This window comes from Myotis yumanensis, unplaced genomic scaffold (genome assembly GCF_028538775.1).
Source record: "Myotis yumanensis isolate MYYU_CA2020_CCGP unplaced genomic scaffold, mMyoYum1.0.hap1 SCAF_16, whole genome shotgun sequence".
NCBI classification, from domain to species: Eukaryota; Metazoa; Chordata; class Mammalia; order Chiroptera; family Vespertilionidae; genus Myotis; species Myotis yumanensis.
In genome coordinates, this window is record NW_027223767.1 from 12,957,799 (window position 1) to 12,973,807 (window position 16,009).

The following is a 16,009-nucleotide window of genomic DNA, read 5'->3' on the forward strand; positions in this document are numbered from 1 at the left end:
ACCCCCCATTGAGTCTAACCGTGTGCCAAGCCACCCTGTTCCACCAGTTCATTGTTCAGGCCCCAACACTACTGACTCTTTTTAAGACTCAGGTACTTGGTTTCCTTAATCCATTGACATCTTCCAGCCCTTTCGACTCCCAACTCTTGCTTAAATAGCTACCAGAAAGTTTCTTTTTTAATAAAAAAATATTTTATTAGGTGTGTGTGTGATAGGTTTCCTAGTCTCTCACCTTTCCCTCTGCCCCCATCCTTTTTTGTTTTGTTAATCCTCATCCGAGGATATTTTCACATTGATTTTTAGAGAGAGTGGAGGAAGAGGGAGAGACAGACAGAAACATCGATGTGAGAGAGACACATCGATTGGTTGCCTCCTGCATGCACCCTGACCAGGGCCAGGGAACCTGAAACCAAAGTATGTGCCCTTGACCAGAACCGAACCCAGGACCCTTCAGTCCGCAGGCTGATGCTGTCCACTGAGCCAAACCGGCTAGGGCCCATCCCACTTTTTGTCCCGACTGGACACTGCTCCCTGGCTCATGGGTCACAGGGTAGGGTCTCCAGACACAGGAAACAAAGATGGGGAAGAAACAAGGTAAGGCCAACTGGAATAATGGGTACAGGCCCAACGTCTCCGCACCCCCTCCAATTCAGTCTAGTCAAATATCTAGGTCATCATCTGGGTCCTCTTGGTCCAGGTCATCATAAGCATCTGGCTCATAGAAGATATGGCTGGTAGCTTGGCCTAAACCACGGCACAGCAGAGCCTGCTGCCTGAGAGAGAAGAATTGGTGCTGGTGAGGGTGGGTAACAAGGGTCCTATCTGAATACCCTACACCTGGTAACTATGACTCCTTCTTTGTACTCCGTATTTTCTTGATCCAAGTCCCTTTCTCTGAGCTCCTGGTTTAGTTATACTGAAGCACCATTTGGTCCTGGAATAGATACTCAACACCACTCTCCTAATAATACTCCTAGTAGCTTGAGGGCAAGGATCCTGCCATAGTCTTACTTCATGCACCCACACACTGGGCACAGAACAGGTATCTACTAAGCCCTTAATAACCTGCCTTTGCCCTCCCCATCTAGCTTCCTGTCCTGGCACTGTTGCCTGAAGATAGGGCCCTTTCCCCAGGGTCTTGGTCTGGCTCAGCTTAGACCCAGATGTGGGGCTGGGACCCAAGGCTGTAATGGGAAAAAGGCGACAAAGGCGCTTTGTCATTGTTGGGGTATGGGTGGATAGAGAACCACTCCCCAGACTTGGCTCTGGAGATGGACTTCAACCCTTATAAAGTCTGAGGTTAACCAATAACTAGTTGTCACCCCACCTCTTGGGCCCACATACTGGGCTCTATACTTTAGAACCCAGGGAGATAGGCTGCAGCCTTACTTTTCTGAGCTGAACTGGAAGGGCAGGGTCAGGCTATCTTTGGCTTCCTTCTCTTTCTTGGACAGGTGAAGGTTAAAGGTCAAGTGAGTAGCGGGATCCACCTGTAAGTACAAAGGATGCTTTCACTATGCCCCATCCCTGTAATCTCTGATCCCACCCCCAAACCTCTGCAGTTTTTATTCTCTCTTTTTGCCAGATCCCAACTCCATTCTCTTGTTCTGGCCCTGGCGCTCTTAGATACCGGGTGTGTGCGAGGATCTGGGTGGGGCTGGGACTTTGGGGGAGACCCCCCTTGGAGATCCAGGCTGAAGTCAGGCAGGATGGTGAACCATTGAATCTGGGGAAAAGAAAGGAGCGTATTAAAGTTTTTTTCCCATCTTACTGAAGAAACCAGAGAGAATTAAAGACCTAATACCTTCAGCCCCAATCAGCTATGCAACTGCTTTCAGCTCTTGCTCTCTAGCTCTCACCCCTCCTTTAAACTTCTCCTTATGGACTTGTTCCTTCTCCCACTAGTAACCCCTCCCAGTCTTTTCTCCATTTCCATTTCCTGGAAGGCAGTATCTTTCATTGGTTAAGCTCACAGGATCGGAGTTTCCCAGGCTACAAAACAGGGGTAATAAAACTATCTCACAGGGTAGCTGTGAAGATTAAACGAGGAAAATAACGAAATGATGAAAGCACAGAGAAGTGCTTCATCACATCAGTTTTTGTTTTGTTTTTTGTTCTTCCCCTCTGTCTGAACCCAACCTCTGGCCCTCCCAGGTTTCTTCTGACCTTATGTGTTGGACGATGTTGGGGCCTCCGATAGAGAATGTGAGCTGAGGCCTGGTCCCCTGTACCACTCAAGGTCACTTCAATCTGAGCAAGGGTGCTCAATGCTTCCACAGGGCCTGGGCCATGAAGCTCTTCATGTAGCAGGCCCAGCACACGCACATGTTCCACTGGGGAGCTGTCATCTGGAGAGGGACAAGAAATGCAGGTCACATAGGGCAGTAGGGAGCGCTTAGGGTGGAGGCCTGGGATCAAATAGTGAAGAGGAAGTAAAGAAAGAGAAGCAGGCCCACATTCCATCGCTTCTCTGCCCTACTCCTGACTTAGTGTGTCCCGTTTCATGGCCCTGCACTGAGCTCCTACCTCATATACAGTGGAACCTCATTTCCTGAACTTCATTTGTTCCAGAAGGCTGTTTGAAAACCGAATCATTTTTCCCCCATTAGAAATAATGTAAATTTAATTAATCCCTTCCAGACCCCCAAATGATTCCGTTTTAACCTTTTTCATATATAGTACATGTCTATTGTACTGTTTAATCTATAAATACTTTAAAAACAAAAAGGATATGAAATGTAAAGGAAAATTTAACAAAAAGGAAAGGAAATGTACATCAAAAAACGGAAATTTTATAATAAGTATAAGCAGCAACAAAAGCAAAAAAACACAAAATATTCACAGCACAACATCCTGAGATTTTTTTTTTTTTTAAATATATTTTATTGATTTTTTACAGAGAGGAAGGGAGAGAGATAGAGAGTTAGAAACATCGATGAGAGAGAAACATCGACCAGCCGCCTCCTGCACGCCCCCCACTGGGGATGTGCCCGCAACCCAGGTACATGCCCTTGACCGGAATCGAACCCGGGACCCCTCAGTCCACAGGCCGACGCTCTATCCACTGAGCCAAACCGGTTTCGGCCATCCTGAGATTTTTAACAGTGGTAAACTGACTCATATTTGCATGTTCTCTCCTTTGTCACAGGAAAGATGCGTGACTCATCATACAGGTATCAGCATGAAAGGGGGGTCAGGTAGAGAAGTGGGCTGAGGTAGGAGACATTCCAAAAACCAGGGTCCACAGTACTTTCTTACTCCAACGTAAATCTGATCAAGAAACCACTGACTACAACTCTCAGGGGCAACCCCAAGCCTTAAGGATGAATTGACACTTTCATCATCTGGTCCCTGCTTCTCACTTACTGAATTACTTGCAGCTTCTGGAACTTGCCAAGATCCCATTAGTGCCTTTGATTCCCTCCCTTTTGGGGAGCATTTGCGAGTGCCAGAGCATTTACACTAAACACTTTACTGTAACATTTCAATCCTTACACAGGTCAGCATTTTTGGGTTGAACTATATGAACTTGCTCATATTTGACATTTGACTACATCTGAACTACAAAAAATGGCAATCCCACATGTTTACAGAGGAAACTGAAGCACCGAGAGATCCAGTACCATAATATATAGCCAGGTGTCTGACTCCAAAGTCCATGCCAGTACCCAGAGTATACAGGGTGTGGCAAAAGTAGGTTTACAGTTGTTCAGATGGAAGACAATAAATAAATAAAAATACAAGAATAAACTCTGATTTCGTGTACTCACAACTGCAATCCTACGTTTGCCCCACCCTGTACTTCCTAGTGCCATGGGCCTGGCCATATCTGCCGAGCTGACCCCTTAAGGGCTCTAAGACAGTTCCTTATTAAAGGTGCTCTGTACACGTTCCTTTATCATCATGGCTCTTTTTTAAAAATATATTTTATTGATTTTTTACAGAGAGGAAGGGAGAGGGATAGAGAGTTAGAAACATCGATGAGAGAGAAACATCGATCAGCTGCCTCCTGCACACCTCCTATTGGGGATGTGCCCGCAACCAAGGTACATGCCCTTGACCGGGAACCTGGGACCCTTCAGTCCGCAGGCCGACGCTCAATCCACTGAGCCAAACTGGTCAGGGCAATCATCATGGCTCTTATCAGATTATCTTGTTAACTACCTGTTTACTTGTCTGTATCCTTGATGAACTTTGAGCTCCTGGAAGACAAGAACCTGACTATAATAAAGTCTTTATCTTTCTATTATCTAAAATAATATCTAACATGCTCTATGTATTTAATGTTTGCTGAATGAATAAAATAGATGAATAAAAAAGAACTTGGAAAAGTGATTGGTAGGTGGCATTACAGAGAAGTCAAGAACTAGTATAAAGGTTAAAGAGATGAAAAAAAAGGCCCGGCCAGCATGGCTCAGTGGTTGAGTATCAGCCTATGAACCAGGAGGTCATGGTTTGATTCCCAGGTTGTGAGCTTGATCCCCAGTGGGGGGTGTGCAGGAGGCAGCCAATCAATGATTCTCTCATCATTGGTGTTTCTATCTCTCTCATTCTCCCTCTCCCTTCCCCTCTGAAATAAAAATATACTTAAAAAAGAAAAAAGGCCCTAGCTTGTGTGGCTATTGGTTGAGCATTGACCCATGTACCAAAAGATCTCCAGTTCGATTCCTGGTCAGGACACATGCTCGGGTTGCGGGCTCAATCCCTAGTAGAAGGCATGTTGGAGGCAGCATATCAATGTTTCTTCTTCTCTGTCTTCCCCTCCCTTCCTTTCTAAAATCTATAAAAACATATTTTTTAAAAAAATGGTTAAAGTAATAAATTTAAAAAAAGAGATGAAAAAAGATCCACTTGGAGATCCCTAATATGTTGTTTCTTAGGGTAGAAAGGGTTATGTTCCTTGGCAGAGGGACATATATGGGGGGAAGTAATGAAGGAGGGTCTCACCAGGGCGGGAGTCCTGACGGCTCAGAGCATGCAGGGTTTGGCAGAGTGTGGTGCAGGGCAGGTGAAGCAGCAGCCAGCTAAGAGAATCAAGAGCAATGGTGACAGGACCAGGACCTGTTCTCCTGCACATTGCTCTCAAGACTCCCAGGGGCCCCCCAGGAAGGGCTTCTCCAGTGTTTGACCAGTTGAGAGGGTCTCTGAAGAGGTCATGGTAAACCAGCCTACAAAGAGAAAATAGCAGACAACATAATACTACTCCTCCCCCACTCCTGAAATTCATCGTCTGATCTTTGTGGCACTATTTTCTCAATTTTTACCAATATCTTATATACCAGTGAAAGGTAGTAACTGAGAAATAGAATATAGTGATTGAGTAAACAGACTTTGGCATCAGACAGCCCTGAACTCGAAGCCTGGGTTTGCTAACTGCCCAAGGTCACCTAAAGGATAAATTACTTAATCTAAGACTTGGTTTCTTCATTTGTAAAACAGGAATACAAACCTCTTGATATTTGGGACAGTGCTTGAAGCATACTAAATACTTGAGAAATGTTAGCTGTCATCACTGTCAAATATGTCTTGAGTGGTGCCTATCTCTGGATGGATAAGGAGAAAGGAAAGAACACGAGACATGGTTCCAGCCTGTACAACAGCTTAGCAAAGGTCACAAATTCAGTTATGTGGCCTACATATGATTAAGAACTACAGATAAAACAGCAGTTCAGGAAAGGGATACTGGTGTGGGCTAAAAATCCTGGGAAAGCTTCATGGTGGCAGAACTTGTTCCCAGACACCTCCTTTCTATCTTCTGTTCCCTTTCAAATGACATCTTAACATATAGCATCACCTCTCTTGCAATGACTGGTACAAAATTAGGGCTCAACAGACAGATATAAACTTGGTTATAATTCATGGAGCTACCTAGACCAGGAAGTAACCTTTCTTAATCAGGCAACATAAATGGGTTCAGGGACCTCCTGACCTGGAAGCTTGCCTCTACCCCACATCTGTAAGTCCATCTCTAAGTGGCTCAAGTCCTTTTACATTTGTCCTAAACTCTCCATTCCTACTGCCATTCCCTCAAGCCAGGTCTGTCACCTCCTACCATTAGGCTCTAAGTTCATAAGAATAGGGATCCTATCTGCCCCATTCACTACTCTATCTCCAGTGGGTAGCTGGTTCACAATTGGTGCTCAGTACATACCCACCTGAGCCAACCTGGATTACTGCAATAATTTTCCCACCTGGTTTCCCTATCTCCAGGCTGCCCCCTGCCAACACTTCTCAGCACTGAGGTCACTGAATCTAACAGGAATGATGATACTACCCTCCCAAATTTTCAAATGACTCCTCACTTCCTTTACAACATCTAAATTCCTTTTCAGACTCTGTAAGACCTTTCACTACCAGGCATCTTTTTGTTGTTGTTAATCCTGACTGGAAGATATTTTTTCCATTGATTTTAGAGAGAGCAGAAGAGAGGGAGGAGGGGAAGAGGAAAATATCCATGTGAGAAAGCCACATCAATTGATTACCTTCCAAATGCGCCCCAACTGGGTCGGGGAATGTACAACCCAGGTCTGTGCCCTTGACCGGAATAGAACCCACGACCTCTGGGTTTGCGGGCTAATGCTCTAACCACTGATCCATGCTGGCCAGGGCTATCAGGTATTCTTTTTTTGTTAACCCACACTCCAGAATATTTTTAGAGACAGTGGAAGGAAGGGGGAAAGACAGAGAAAGAAACATCAATGTGAGAGAGACACACCGATTGGTTGCCTCCTGCATACACCCTGATCGAGCCCTTTGATTGGAATTGAACCTGGGACCCTTTAATACGCAGGCTGACACTCTATCCACTGAGCAAACTGGCTAGGGCTCAGATATCTTTTTCTGTCTGACCTCAGTAAGCTCTTCCATCATCCATGAACAGGTATGCCTTCCCCATACATCTCTGTGTATATGCTGTTCCCTCTGCCTGTAGGACAAATCCCTCAGTAGTGTGCAATTAAGTGTTGATGCAAGTTTGGAATCCAGATTCTGAATAACTCAAAAAGGCAGAACAGGTTTATTTTTCTTCTCCAGTACAGCTTCTAGTGCTAAACTTGTCTGTTGGCCTTTACCCTCTACTTCTTTCACATTCTATAATTTCTGCTGTGGATTCTCCACATACTCACCACTCCTTAACATTCCTCTTGCTCATTCAGCCTCCTGAAAGATCCCTATCTATTCATTCAACGAATAAGTAGCTGCTCCTACCTACCGTTAGACAGTCATAACACAGGAAGGATGGGCCAGGTACAGAAAGCCCCAGATGCCTAGCAAGGGCAGAACTGGGAGAACAAGAACCTCACCTCCAGGATAAGCTGTCCTCCTCTATCATATCACAGTTTGGATGCCTGACCTTTTTTCCCTAAAGATAACATCTAGGCCTCAGCTGTATTGCAGTTCCAGGCCCCAAAAAGCAGCAAAACCAGACAAGTGACCCCCATGGCTGCCTCAGGACCACTGACTAATGACCCTGCTCTGGCACGGACCAATCAGTGGAGACCAGAACCCTGAAAGGACACACCTGAAAAGCTGATGAATATTCTATTAAGACCCTCTCCTAAGACCTCCCCCAAGATTCCCAACTGCAAGAGAGAGATACATTCACTCAGGAAAAAGGACCCAGCACCCCCTCTCCCCCAGGGAAACACGCCAGAGCCATTCCCTTCCCCCTTCTTTTCTCCAAGGGACCCCACCAGACTTGCAACCAGGGGAGCAACGGGCAGTGGCAAATCGTCGGGGGCTAACCCCCTGACCCTGTCTCCAAGGCCCCCTTTTCTCCGACTTCTCAGTGGGCCAAGCAGCCCAGCCCAGGCGTTCCTGTTGCTTCTTCTAGGCCAGTGGTTCTCAACCTTCCTAATGCCGCGACCCTTTAATACAGTTCCTCACGTTGTGGTGACCCCCAATTTCATTGTTACAAATTGAACATAATGAAAGCATAGTGATTAATCACAAAAACAGTATGTAGTTATATATGTGTTTTCCGATGGGGGTCTCGACCCACAGGTTGAGAACCGCTGTTCTAGGCCCTTCCTGGTTTCACTGTCCTCAGTGTGGCTCTGCTGCCATCCGAGACCCAACACCCCAGGCTTAGTGCTGTGTCGCACTTCCCTTTGGACATCCCCATTCCCCAACCCGTTTTCCTACATAAATTCCACTTTTCTTTACTCACCGCCTGAGGCGGCTGTTTAGCCCAAGCATCACGGACGGGAACCCTTCCCACGCCAGACCCCAGTCTTGCTGCTTTAAGGGACATTCACATCCAATGGACTCTCTTCCAACCTGCACTTACCGGTTGTTGGTACCGGGATCAAAGCCTTCCCGAAACTCCTCCTCGCTCACTTCACAGCCCAGGACGTGGACCCGCTCTCCCCTGGGGACCACAGGAGGCGGATGTCAGAGGGGCCCGGGCCGGCTTCCGGGAGGCGGGGGGCCGCGGGTACTCACCGCAGCACGGCCTGCCGGACGAGCGCCTTCAGGAGGCTGCGCCCCTCCCACTCCACCGAGTCTGGGGAGAGCGACGGGCGGACAGACAGCGTGAGAACCAAGGTTTCCGCTTTCCGGACCGTCCCCACCACCGCCCCGGCCTGTGACCCACGGCCCTTCCCCTCCGCTTCCGCCCCTCGAGCCCGGCTCCCGAGTCCCCGTGCCGGCGCCCCTCACCCCGAAGCAGCACCAGGCCGCCAGGACCCAACAACGATTCCAGCATCTCCCGCGAGCGGCCCGTCGCTTCTCCGACGCCCTCTGATGACGTCACGGCCGGCTGCCCCGCCTCCAGGGGAAGGGGCGGGGCATCCATGGTTCCTCCCCCCTCGGAGAGCCGGCCTAGTCTGGACGGAGGGGTCACACTATGTCCCATAGTCCCGGGGCGGCGCGCGCGGACGGGCCGCTCCCGGGCCTGGCGCACATACGTACGGACGACGCCCCCTCCACATTTTTACAGTAACCGGGGCGGGAGGAGCGGTTGGGGCGGCTGTCGGTGGGAGGGGGAGAAGGCCGCACGAGCCCGTCCGACCGCCCGAACTCGGGGTCAATTGGAGTCACCCCGCCCCGTTCACCCCGTCAGAGGCGGGGCCTGCTGCGCCCCAGGGCCTGCCCGCCGCCGCCGTCTGCGCGTGCGCGGTGCTGCGGCCTGGCGCGCGGCGCTCACCGCCGTTCTCGTCCCTCCCCCGTAGGCCCCGTCGGGAACCGCAGTCCGGGTGAAGCGAATACACGTCACCACCGGAAGTAGTGTCAGAGGTGAAGGGGAGGGGGGAGGAGAGGAGGAGGGAGCCCTTTGGGTGGTAAAATGGCGCCCGTCAGAGTGGGAAATCCAGCTGCAGAAACTGCAGCCCCGCTTCTCAGCGGTTAAGGCGCCCCCGACCTCGGGGAGGGGGAGGCCGCCCCGGCTCAGGCATCCGCGCCCTTCGGCTCCCCCTCCCCTCCTTCCCCGCTCCTTCGCGCAGCCGGCCCGTTCTCCCGGGCCGCGGCCCTTCGCGCGCCGCTGCCCGCGCCCGCCCCTTTCCCGCGGGCAGCCCCCTAGCGCGCCTGCGCAGCGGGCCCCCCTCCGCTTCCTCCTCCCCCTCCCCCTCCTTTCTCCCGAGCCCCCTCCCCCAGCGCCCCCTCCCCCAATTCTCCATCCCCTTCCCTCCTGCGCTCGGAGGACCCCGTCCTAACCCGGTCTGTCTCGGCCCGCAGTCTCCACGAAGCCGCCGGTGCCCCTCCCTGCCCATGTGGGCCCCTGCGGGCTGCCCACGCCGGCCCCCCAGCTCCTGGTTTCGCTGGGCTTTGCCCTCGCCGGGGGTGGCCTTCTGAGCCGCCCGCCCCGTGCCCCTCTCTGCAGCCTCTCCTGCCATTCGGGGCCCCCGTTTCCCCTCCCGGCGGCGGGGGGCTGCCCCCGGGGGGCTGGCGGAGCTGGGCCGCGGGGGCCCCGGGGCCGGCGGTGCCGGGGTCATCGGGATGATGCGGACGCAGTGTCTGCTGGGGCTGCGCACGTTCGTGGCCTTCGCCGCCAAGCTGTGGAGCTTCTTCATTTACCTTTTGCGGAGGCAGATCCGCACGGTGAGCCTGGGTGGGCGCTGGTCGTGGTGGGGGCCTCTGTCAGCGATGCTCGCGGGTTTTCGGAAGGTGTCGGGCCTCTGTTTGGTCCTGGCGGCGGCTTCCCCCCTTAGAGAACCGGGGCACCTTCAGCAGGGCCTGGGGTGGAACGGGGAGGAGGGGGATCCTTGTAGTAGAACCAAGATCGGGGTGAGGGGCGGGGGGCTTAGACAGGGACAGGATTTGGCAATTCTGGGGGCTAGGGTGGTGGGTGGGGCGCTCTTAAAAAAGCTGGAGTTGCTGCTAAAGGAACTGAGAGGCGGGGGACACCTGTTTGATGGCAGCAGATGTGTTCATGTGGGCCTGCGAGAGACCCTCCTGTGATTGGGAAACTGTGTTTGGCCTTAAACAGGGGAGAGACAGGCTTAGGGGTCAAGAGTGGAGGTGGGTGGGAAGGTATCTGTGACAAACACGGGTGGGAACTTGAGAAAAGCCCCGGGTGCGAGGGAGAAACCCCTGCAAAAAAGCCCAGAAAACTTCCTTCTGAATGTGAGTGTGGGTGTCTGGGCTCTCTGAGATCCTGGCTGCTTTGGCTGTGGCAGGGAGCACAGGGGAGTTCGGGTGTCCTGGCAGGGGACGTGCTTGTCGGGTGCAGGCTGGAATCCCAGGGCCAGGCACCCTGTTTCTCCCCGAGACCCTGGCATTGTGGGAGGTGCTGTGGGCAGTGGAGACTGTGCATGCATCCGTGTCTGGGTTCCCTCCCTCACAGTTTTTCTCCAGAGTCAAAGCTTCTGAGGCCAATGCCATTTGATGAACGGGCTCTTGGGTTCTCATCACATTGGGGAGAATCCTCTGAAGTCTGGGGAAAATTAAGTGAGCGAGGGCGCAGGGGTTCTCTGGGCCGTACCCTTTGGCACACCTCAGTAAAACTTGAAAGAACAAAACCAGGTGGGAGCTGCCTATGTCAGGGAATTTCCAGAAAACCCTGGGTGGTAGTGGTGGACTTGATTGACTTGGGGGAACGGGCCTGGCCTTGCACTGAGTGTCTCCTTTACCATCCGACTTCCATTTCCTGACTTAGAGTGTGGGTTGTTCTGGGTGGTCATGGTGGGAGGCAGAGCTGTTTCCCTGAGACCAGAGTTAGGAGCCAAGAAGAATCTGGGGTGAGATGCTCAGATGTGTGGGTCAGCCCCCGGGGTTTTCTCTACATGTTAGCTGCCATCCCTCTTTGCTTGGCCCGGCTCTGAGCATCCCACCTTCTTCTCCTGACACGTCAGTTTCTGTTCTGGATGCAGGGAGTAGTCCTTTAGCCCAGCCAGAGGTTAGTTGCTTTCCTCTGAGTGGCACTGACCCCGCAGTCCTTTGTCTTCCCTTCCAATCTGGTCTTTTCCCCCACCCCCTTTCTGGCAGATGCTTGGAGCAGTCCCTACATGCCCAGCATGTGCAACCCGAGATAGCAGGGCAGGACACCCGAGCTGTGTCGGCCCTCACGATGGCCCAGGGAGAAAAGAAGGGCAGATGCCTTGGGATTAGGGGTGAGGGCTCTTTGGTTTGCAAGGGGAACCTGGTTCTGGTGAGACTCAGGGCCTGTGGATGGACTGGAGAGCATTGGTCTGTACCTTAGAAGAAAAGAGCAGAGGAGGGAATTGCCAGGCTTTGCATGGGGGAGATTCAAGTGTTAGAAATAAGAGCCTTCGGAAAAGGTTTGGAGAAACTAGAAGGCTGAGCTAGTGATGTCCTTGCCCCATCTTCACCTCTTACTCATAGCCCTTACTTCACTCTGGCCTTCTGCACACCCTGTCAGTTGGCTTGGCGGGTGGGGCTTTCCAGTGTCCTCTGCCTTGCCCTGGGTACCAGGAAAAGGAGGCTGTTCAGAGGGCTTAGGTTCTTTGCAACTTGTGACTTGGCTCATAGAGACAGAAATGGACAGGTGGCTGGTTAAAATAGGCCTGGTGGCCCCTAGCCAGAGGAACTGAGCTGACCTGACAACCCCTGGATTCCCTCATCCTCTGCTCTCCTAGGAGCCCGAGGACCTCCCTTCTTGACTCCTACCCTGTGTCCACTAAGGAATCTAAGGCTGATGGGAGTTGTCACAAAGAATCCTTGGGGTGGAGGTGGGGAGAGCTGTGCAATTCTTTGTTCAAAGTAGCAAGGGGATATCAGAGTTAAGAGAGCAGGTTCTTGTATCGGACTGCATGGGTACAATCCTGACTCCACCATTTTATCGATTCTGATATTAACTGACCACTCCTTGATACAGTGTTCTAGGACAGCACGATGGAGACAAAATCCATGCTCTCATGGAGTTTTTTTCATTCTAATTGGAACAAACAACTAAATAATATAATTTCTAGCTGTGTGGCCTTAGGCAATGTATTTAATCTCTTCAAGCTTCAGTTTCTTTATTCTTAAAACAAGAGTTGATATTATTGTTGTTTTGAGAAATAAATGAAGTCATCTTAAGTCATTTACACAGTGCACAACACACGGTAAATGTTCAACATGTGCTACCTATTGTTACTGAGGAAGATTTCCTTGTTAAGGATCCTAATCCTCTCTTTTGTTCTCAGGTAATTCAGTACCAAACTGTTCGATATGATATCCTTCCCTTATCTCCTGTGTCTCGGAATCGGCTAGGTGAGTATGCTGGCTGGGAAGATCCTTTAAGGTGAGGTAGGGTTCAAGGTCTGGGCTAGAAGTTGGTTGGTGTTATTTTTTCCTGTTGTGGTTTAGGCCAGGTGAAGAGGAAGATTCTGGTGCTGGATCTGGATGAGACACTTATTCACTCCCATCATGATGGGGTTCTGAGGCCCACGGTCCGACCTGGAACACCTCCTGACTTCATCCTCAAGGTGTGTGCTGTGGGAAGTGATGGAATGGTTATGTCTGTTCTACTTAGACCTTTCCCAGTCCCAGAATGTGTTGTCTCCATGCCCTGGCACCCGTGTCAGCCTGAAGAAGGGAAGCAGGCAGTGGGGAGGGGGGGGATGTCCTTCAGGCCGTGCTGTGGTGCTCAGGACTTCCCCCAGTCCTTCCCTGTTCCTCTACAGGTGGTAATAGACAAACATCCTGTCCGGTTTTTTGTACATAAGAGGCCCCATGTGGATTTCTTCTTAGAAGTGGTGAGTTTGCAGAAGCCAAAGGGAGCTCTGTGATGAAGGAATGGTTTTAGGGCTCTGGTAATTTAGAAGATTTGGAGGAAATAAGGGGTGAGGAGAAATGGCTGAGGGCAATTTTGGGGGTGGGAGGTTGTGGTATGGTTGAAGAATGGCTTTTGGTAGTTTGGGTTCATTTGTTCGGGTATAATTCTGTTCTTCCACAGGCTTCCTGCTCTTCTGTTCTTGCATCTCTGAATCTTAATTAAGGGTGTACGGTGCCTAAGACTCTGAGTTTGGGAGCACTCAGAATTTTGTGTCCTCAGAGACATTCGATAGTCCCAGTAAAAAGGCACTATATGTCTAAATGAATGATCACCTCTTCTGATACCTCCTCCCCCTATCTATTTCAGGTGAGCCAGTGGTACGAGCTGGTAGTATTCACAGCAAGCATGGAGATTTATGGCTCTGCTGTGGCAGATAAACTAGACAATAGCAGAAGCATTCTCAAGAGGAGATATTACAGACAGGTAAGGGGCTAGAATCCAGGTCTAAGTGAACTCCGGAGGCAGGTCACCAGGGAGGGATTTGAGTTTGAGGCAATTGCCTTGCAATGAGACCTGGGGACATGAGGGAGGCTTACTGCATGGTCCCCTTTGTGGGAGTTTGGCTGCCCATGGCGTTGTTGGGGTTGGGGGAGCAATCACAGAGGATTGAGTCGCCTTTTGATACCCAACTCACCCTGCCTTGTAGCACTGCACTTTGGAATTGGGCAGCTACATCAAGGACCTCTCTGTGGTCCACAGTGACCTCTCCAGCATTGTGATCTTGGATAACTCCCCAGGGGCTTACAGGAGCCATCCAGGTATGGGGAAATGTGGTGAGTCTGCAGGCCCAGGAGGTGGTTCTGAGGAAGTATTTTGAATGCCTGGAGCTGGGATGCCTTACTTTACTGTAGGTCGAGATGCAAGTTGTTCCTCTTTTAAATGAGATGTTTCCCCCTCCCCCACATGTCCATTTCGTAAATCAGATTTCTCACAGCAGATATACGTCATATAATGGCAATAGATGTGACTAGAAGCCTCATGCTAGTGTGAGATATGGTGATTGCAAGTTAATTTTATTTTGGAGTACAAATCAGGAAGGTTTTTACTAGGTTATTGATTTGGGTAGGTGACTGGTGGTGAGGTAAATACATGTATTTTAAAGTAATGATCCCTACTCCCAAACAGAAGAAAAAACACCTTGTCCCTCTTGAATCCATTGTTTCTTCTCATGTGCATTTTCCACTCGACTTAGACAATGCCATCCCCATCAAGTCCTGGTTCAGCGACCCCAGCGACACCGCCCTTCTTAATCTGCTCCCAATGCTGGACGCCCTCAGGTAAGGAAAACTGGACACTTAGATTTCTGAGGAAAGGAAGAGGTGGGGGATTAAAAGCTTGTCCTGTTTTACTTCCTTATCTCTCTTCCCGTAAGCATTTAGCATTTGAATGGAAGTCTTATACTAAAGCTGACTTTTTAGCCTAGGGGTCCTCAAACTTTTTAAATGGGGCCAGTTCACTGTCCCTCAGACCGTTGGAGGGCCAGACTATAGTTTAAAAAAAAACTATGAACAAATTCCTATGCACACTGCACATATCTTATTTTGAAGTAAAAAACCAAAACGGAAACAAACACAATATTTGTATTTGCATGTGGTCCGCGGGCTGTAGTTTGAGGACCCCTGTTAGCCATTGTGTTTTGAGCAGACTGAACCTCAGTCTCATGTGAAATGGTGACTGAACCACATCTCCAGTGAGGCTGCCTCTGTCAACTCTAAGGACTCTACCAATGCAAGTTATTGTCATCCCAGGTTCACCGCTGATGTTCGCTCTGTGCTAAGCCGAAACCTTCACCAACACCGGCTCTGGTGACAGCTGCTCCCCCTCCACCTGAGTTGGGGTGGGGGGGACAGGGAGGGTGAGCCCTCGAGATGCTGTCTGATGCCCTGTCCAATGGTGAGGACTGCCTGGGCAGGGTCTGCCCCTCCCTCCCCTCTCTGCCCTGGGAGCCCTGCACTCCATACGGAACCTGGATGGACACATGGGCCAGACTCTGAAGCAGCCTCTCTCTAACTTCCTGTTCGACTGGGACATAAGCAGAGGTCTAGGAGAGCCGAAACAGTGTCTGTGATGGAGAGAGAGGACTGGCCAGAGTGAGAGACAGACATTCAATAATCCGGGAGGCTCAGAGAGAAGCCAAGCCAGCTTTGTTGTGATTTAATTTTTTAAAAAACTCTTGTACAAAACTGATCTAATTCTTCACTCCAGGGGCTGGGTTGTGGGTGGGAAACTGGGATTTGGGCCACTGGATTTCCCCGACTTGTCCCCTCCTCTCCTTTTCTCTACATTTTCCTTTCTTAGATTTCCTCAGACCTGTAACCAGCTTTCTCTCTCTGTTCCCCCCTCTTTTAAACCATGCATTATAACTTTGAAACCAAAGCTGCCCCAGGTCCTTCTCTGGGGTTATGGGACGTGAAAGGCAGAGGGGAGAGACTGCTGCTGGTCCTAGGGCTAGGGGGAAAGGTGGTGTCGCTTGGCGAGGATGGAGTGGTCAACATCTACATCAGATGCTTTGGTGGCGGGATGGGCGTCCTGGGCGGGAGCAAAAGGACAGCTGTCTGTCCTGAGGGAACTTGAGCTGCAAAGCAGGACACAGATGTATGAAAGGAGAAGCCTGGACGCCAGAGAATGCGTGTAACTGGAGAGAGGCCGGGCTGGGGGCTGACGAGACCAGCTCAACGGTCTATGTCCCCAGGCGGCGGCGCCCTCGGCCCTCCGCTCCGCCCGGCCACCCGGACCAGCCTCCGTCTCCCGCTCCAGCAGTTTCGGGCCCTGCCGCCCTCCGCCCTCCTCCCGCAA

General features: G+C 50.8%; 2 protein-coding genes across 6 annotated transcripts; one reads left to right on the forward strand and one right to left on the reverse strand.

The window, feature by feature from the left end:
• Positions 1 to 169: 169 nt before the first annotated feature.
• On the reverse strand, positions 170 to 8,925 carry ELP5 (elongator acetyltransferase complex subunit 5). 2 transcript variants are annotated; one of them, XM_070395174.1, is made up of 8 exons: positions 8,659 to 8,907; positions 8,443 to 8,503; positions 8,288 to 8,368; positions 4,948 to 5,168; positions 2,167 to 2,348; positions 1,631 to 1,726; positions 1,390 to 1,490; positions 170 to 773 (listed from the first exon to the last, which is right to left on the reverse strand). In XM_070395174.1, exons 1-8 carry the CDS (start codon positions 8,852 to 8,854, stop codon positions 659 to 661), a joined length of 1,053 nt encoding a protein of 350 aa, XP_070251275.1. In that variant the 5' UTR covers positions 8,855 to 8,907; the 3' UTR covers positions 170 to 658. The 2 variants fall into 2 exon arrangements, with proteins under 2 accessions (XP_070251275.1, XP_070251276.1); XM_070395175.1 differs by lacking the exon at positions 1,390 to 1,490 and having other exon boundaries at positions 8,659 to 8,925.
• Positions 8,843 to 15,589, forward strand: CTDNEP1 (CTD nuclear envelope phosphatase 1). Of its 4 annotated transcripts, XM_070395179.1 has the most exons (10): positions 8,843 to 8,906; positions 9,171 to 9,234; positions 9,673 to 10,035; positions 12,582 to 12,648; positions 12,745 to 12,863; positions 13,062 to 13,133; positions 13,520 to 13,636; positions 13,860 to 13,971; positions 14,406 to 14,490; positions 14,962 to 15,589. In XM_070395179.1, the coding sequence occupies exons 3-10, from the start codon at positions 9,934 to 9,936 to the stop codon at positions 15,020 to 15,022; spliced, it is 735 nt and encodes a 244-aa protein (XP_070251280.1). In that variant the 5' UTR covers positions 8,843 to 8,906; positions 9,171 to 9,234; positions 9,673 to 9,933; the 3' UTR covers positions 15,023 to 15,589. The 4 variants fall into 4 exon arrangements, with proteins under 4 accessions (XP_070251280.1, XP_070251281.1, XP_070251282.1 ...); XM_070395180.1 differs by lacking the exon at positions 8,843 to 8,906 and having other exon boundaries at positions 9,166 to 9,234; XM_070395177.1 differs by lacking the exons at positions 8,843 to 8,906; positions 9,171 to 9,234 and having other exon boundaries at positions 9,250 to 10,035.
• The last annotated feature ends 420 nt before the right edge of the window (positions 15,590 to 16,009 follow it).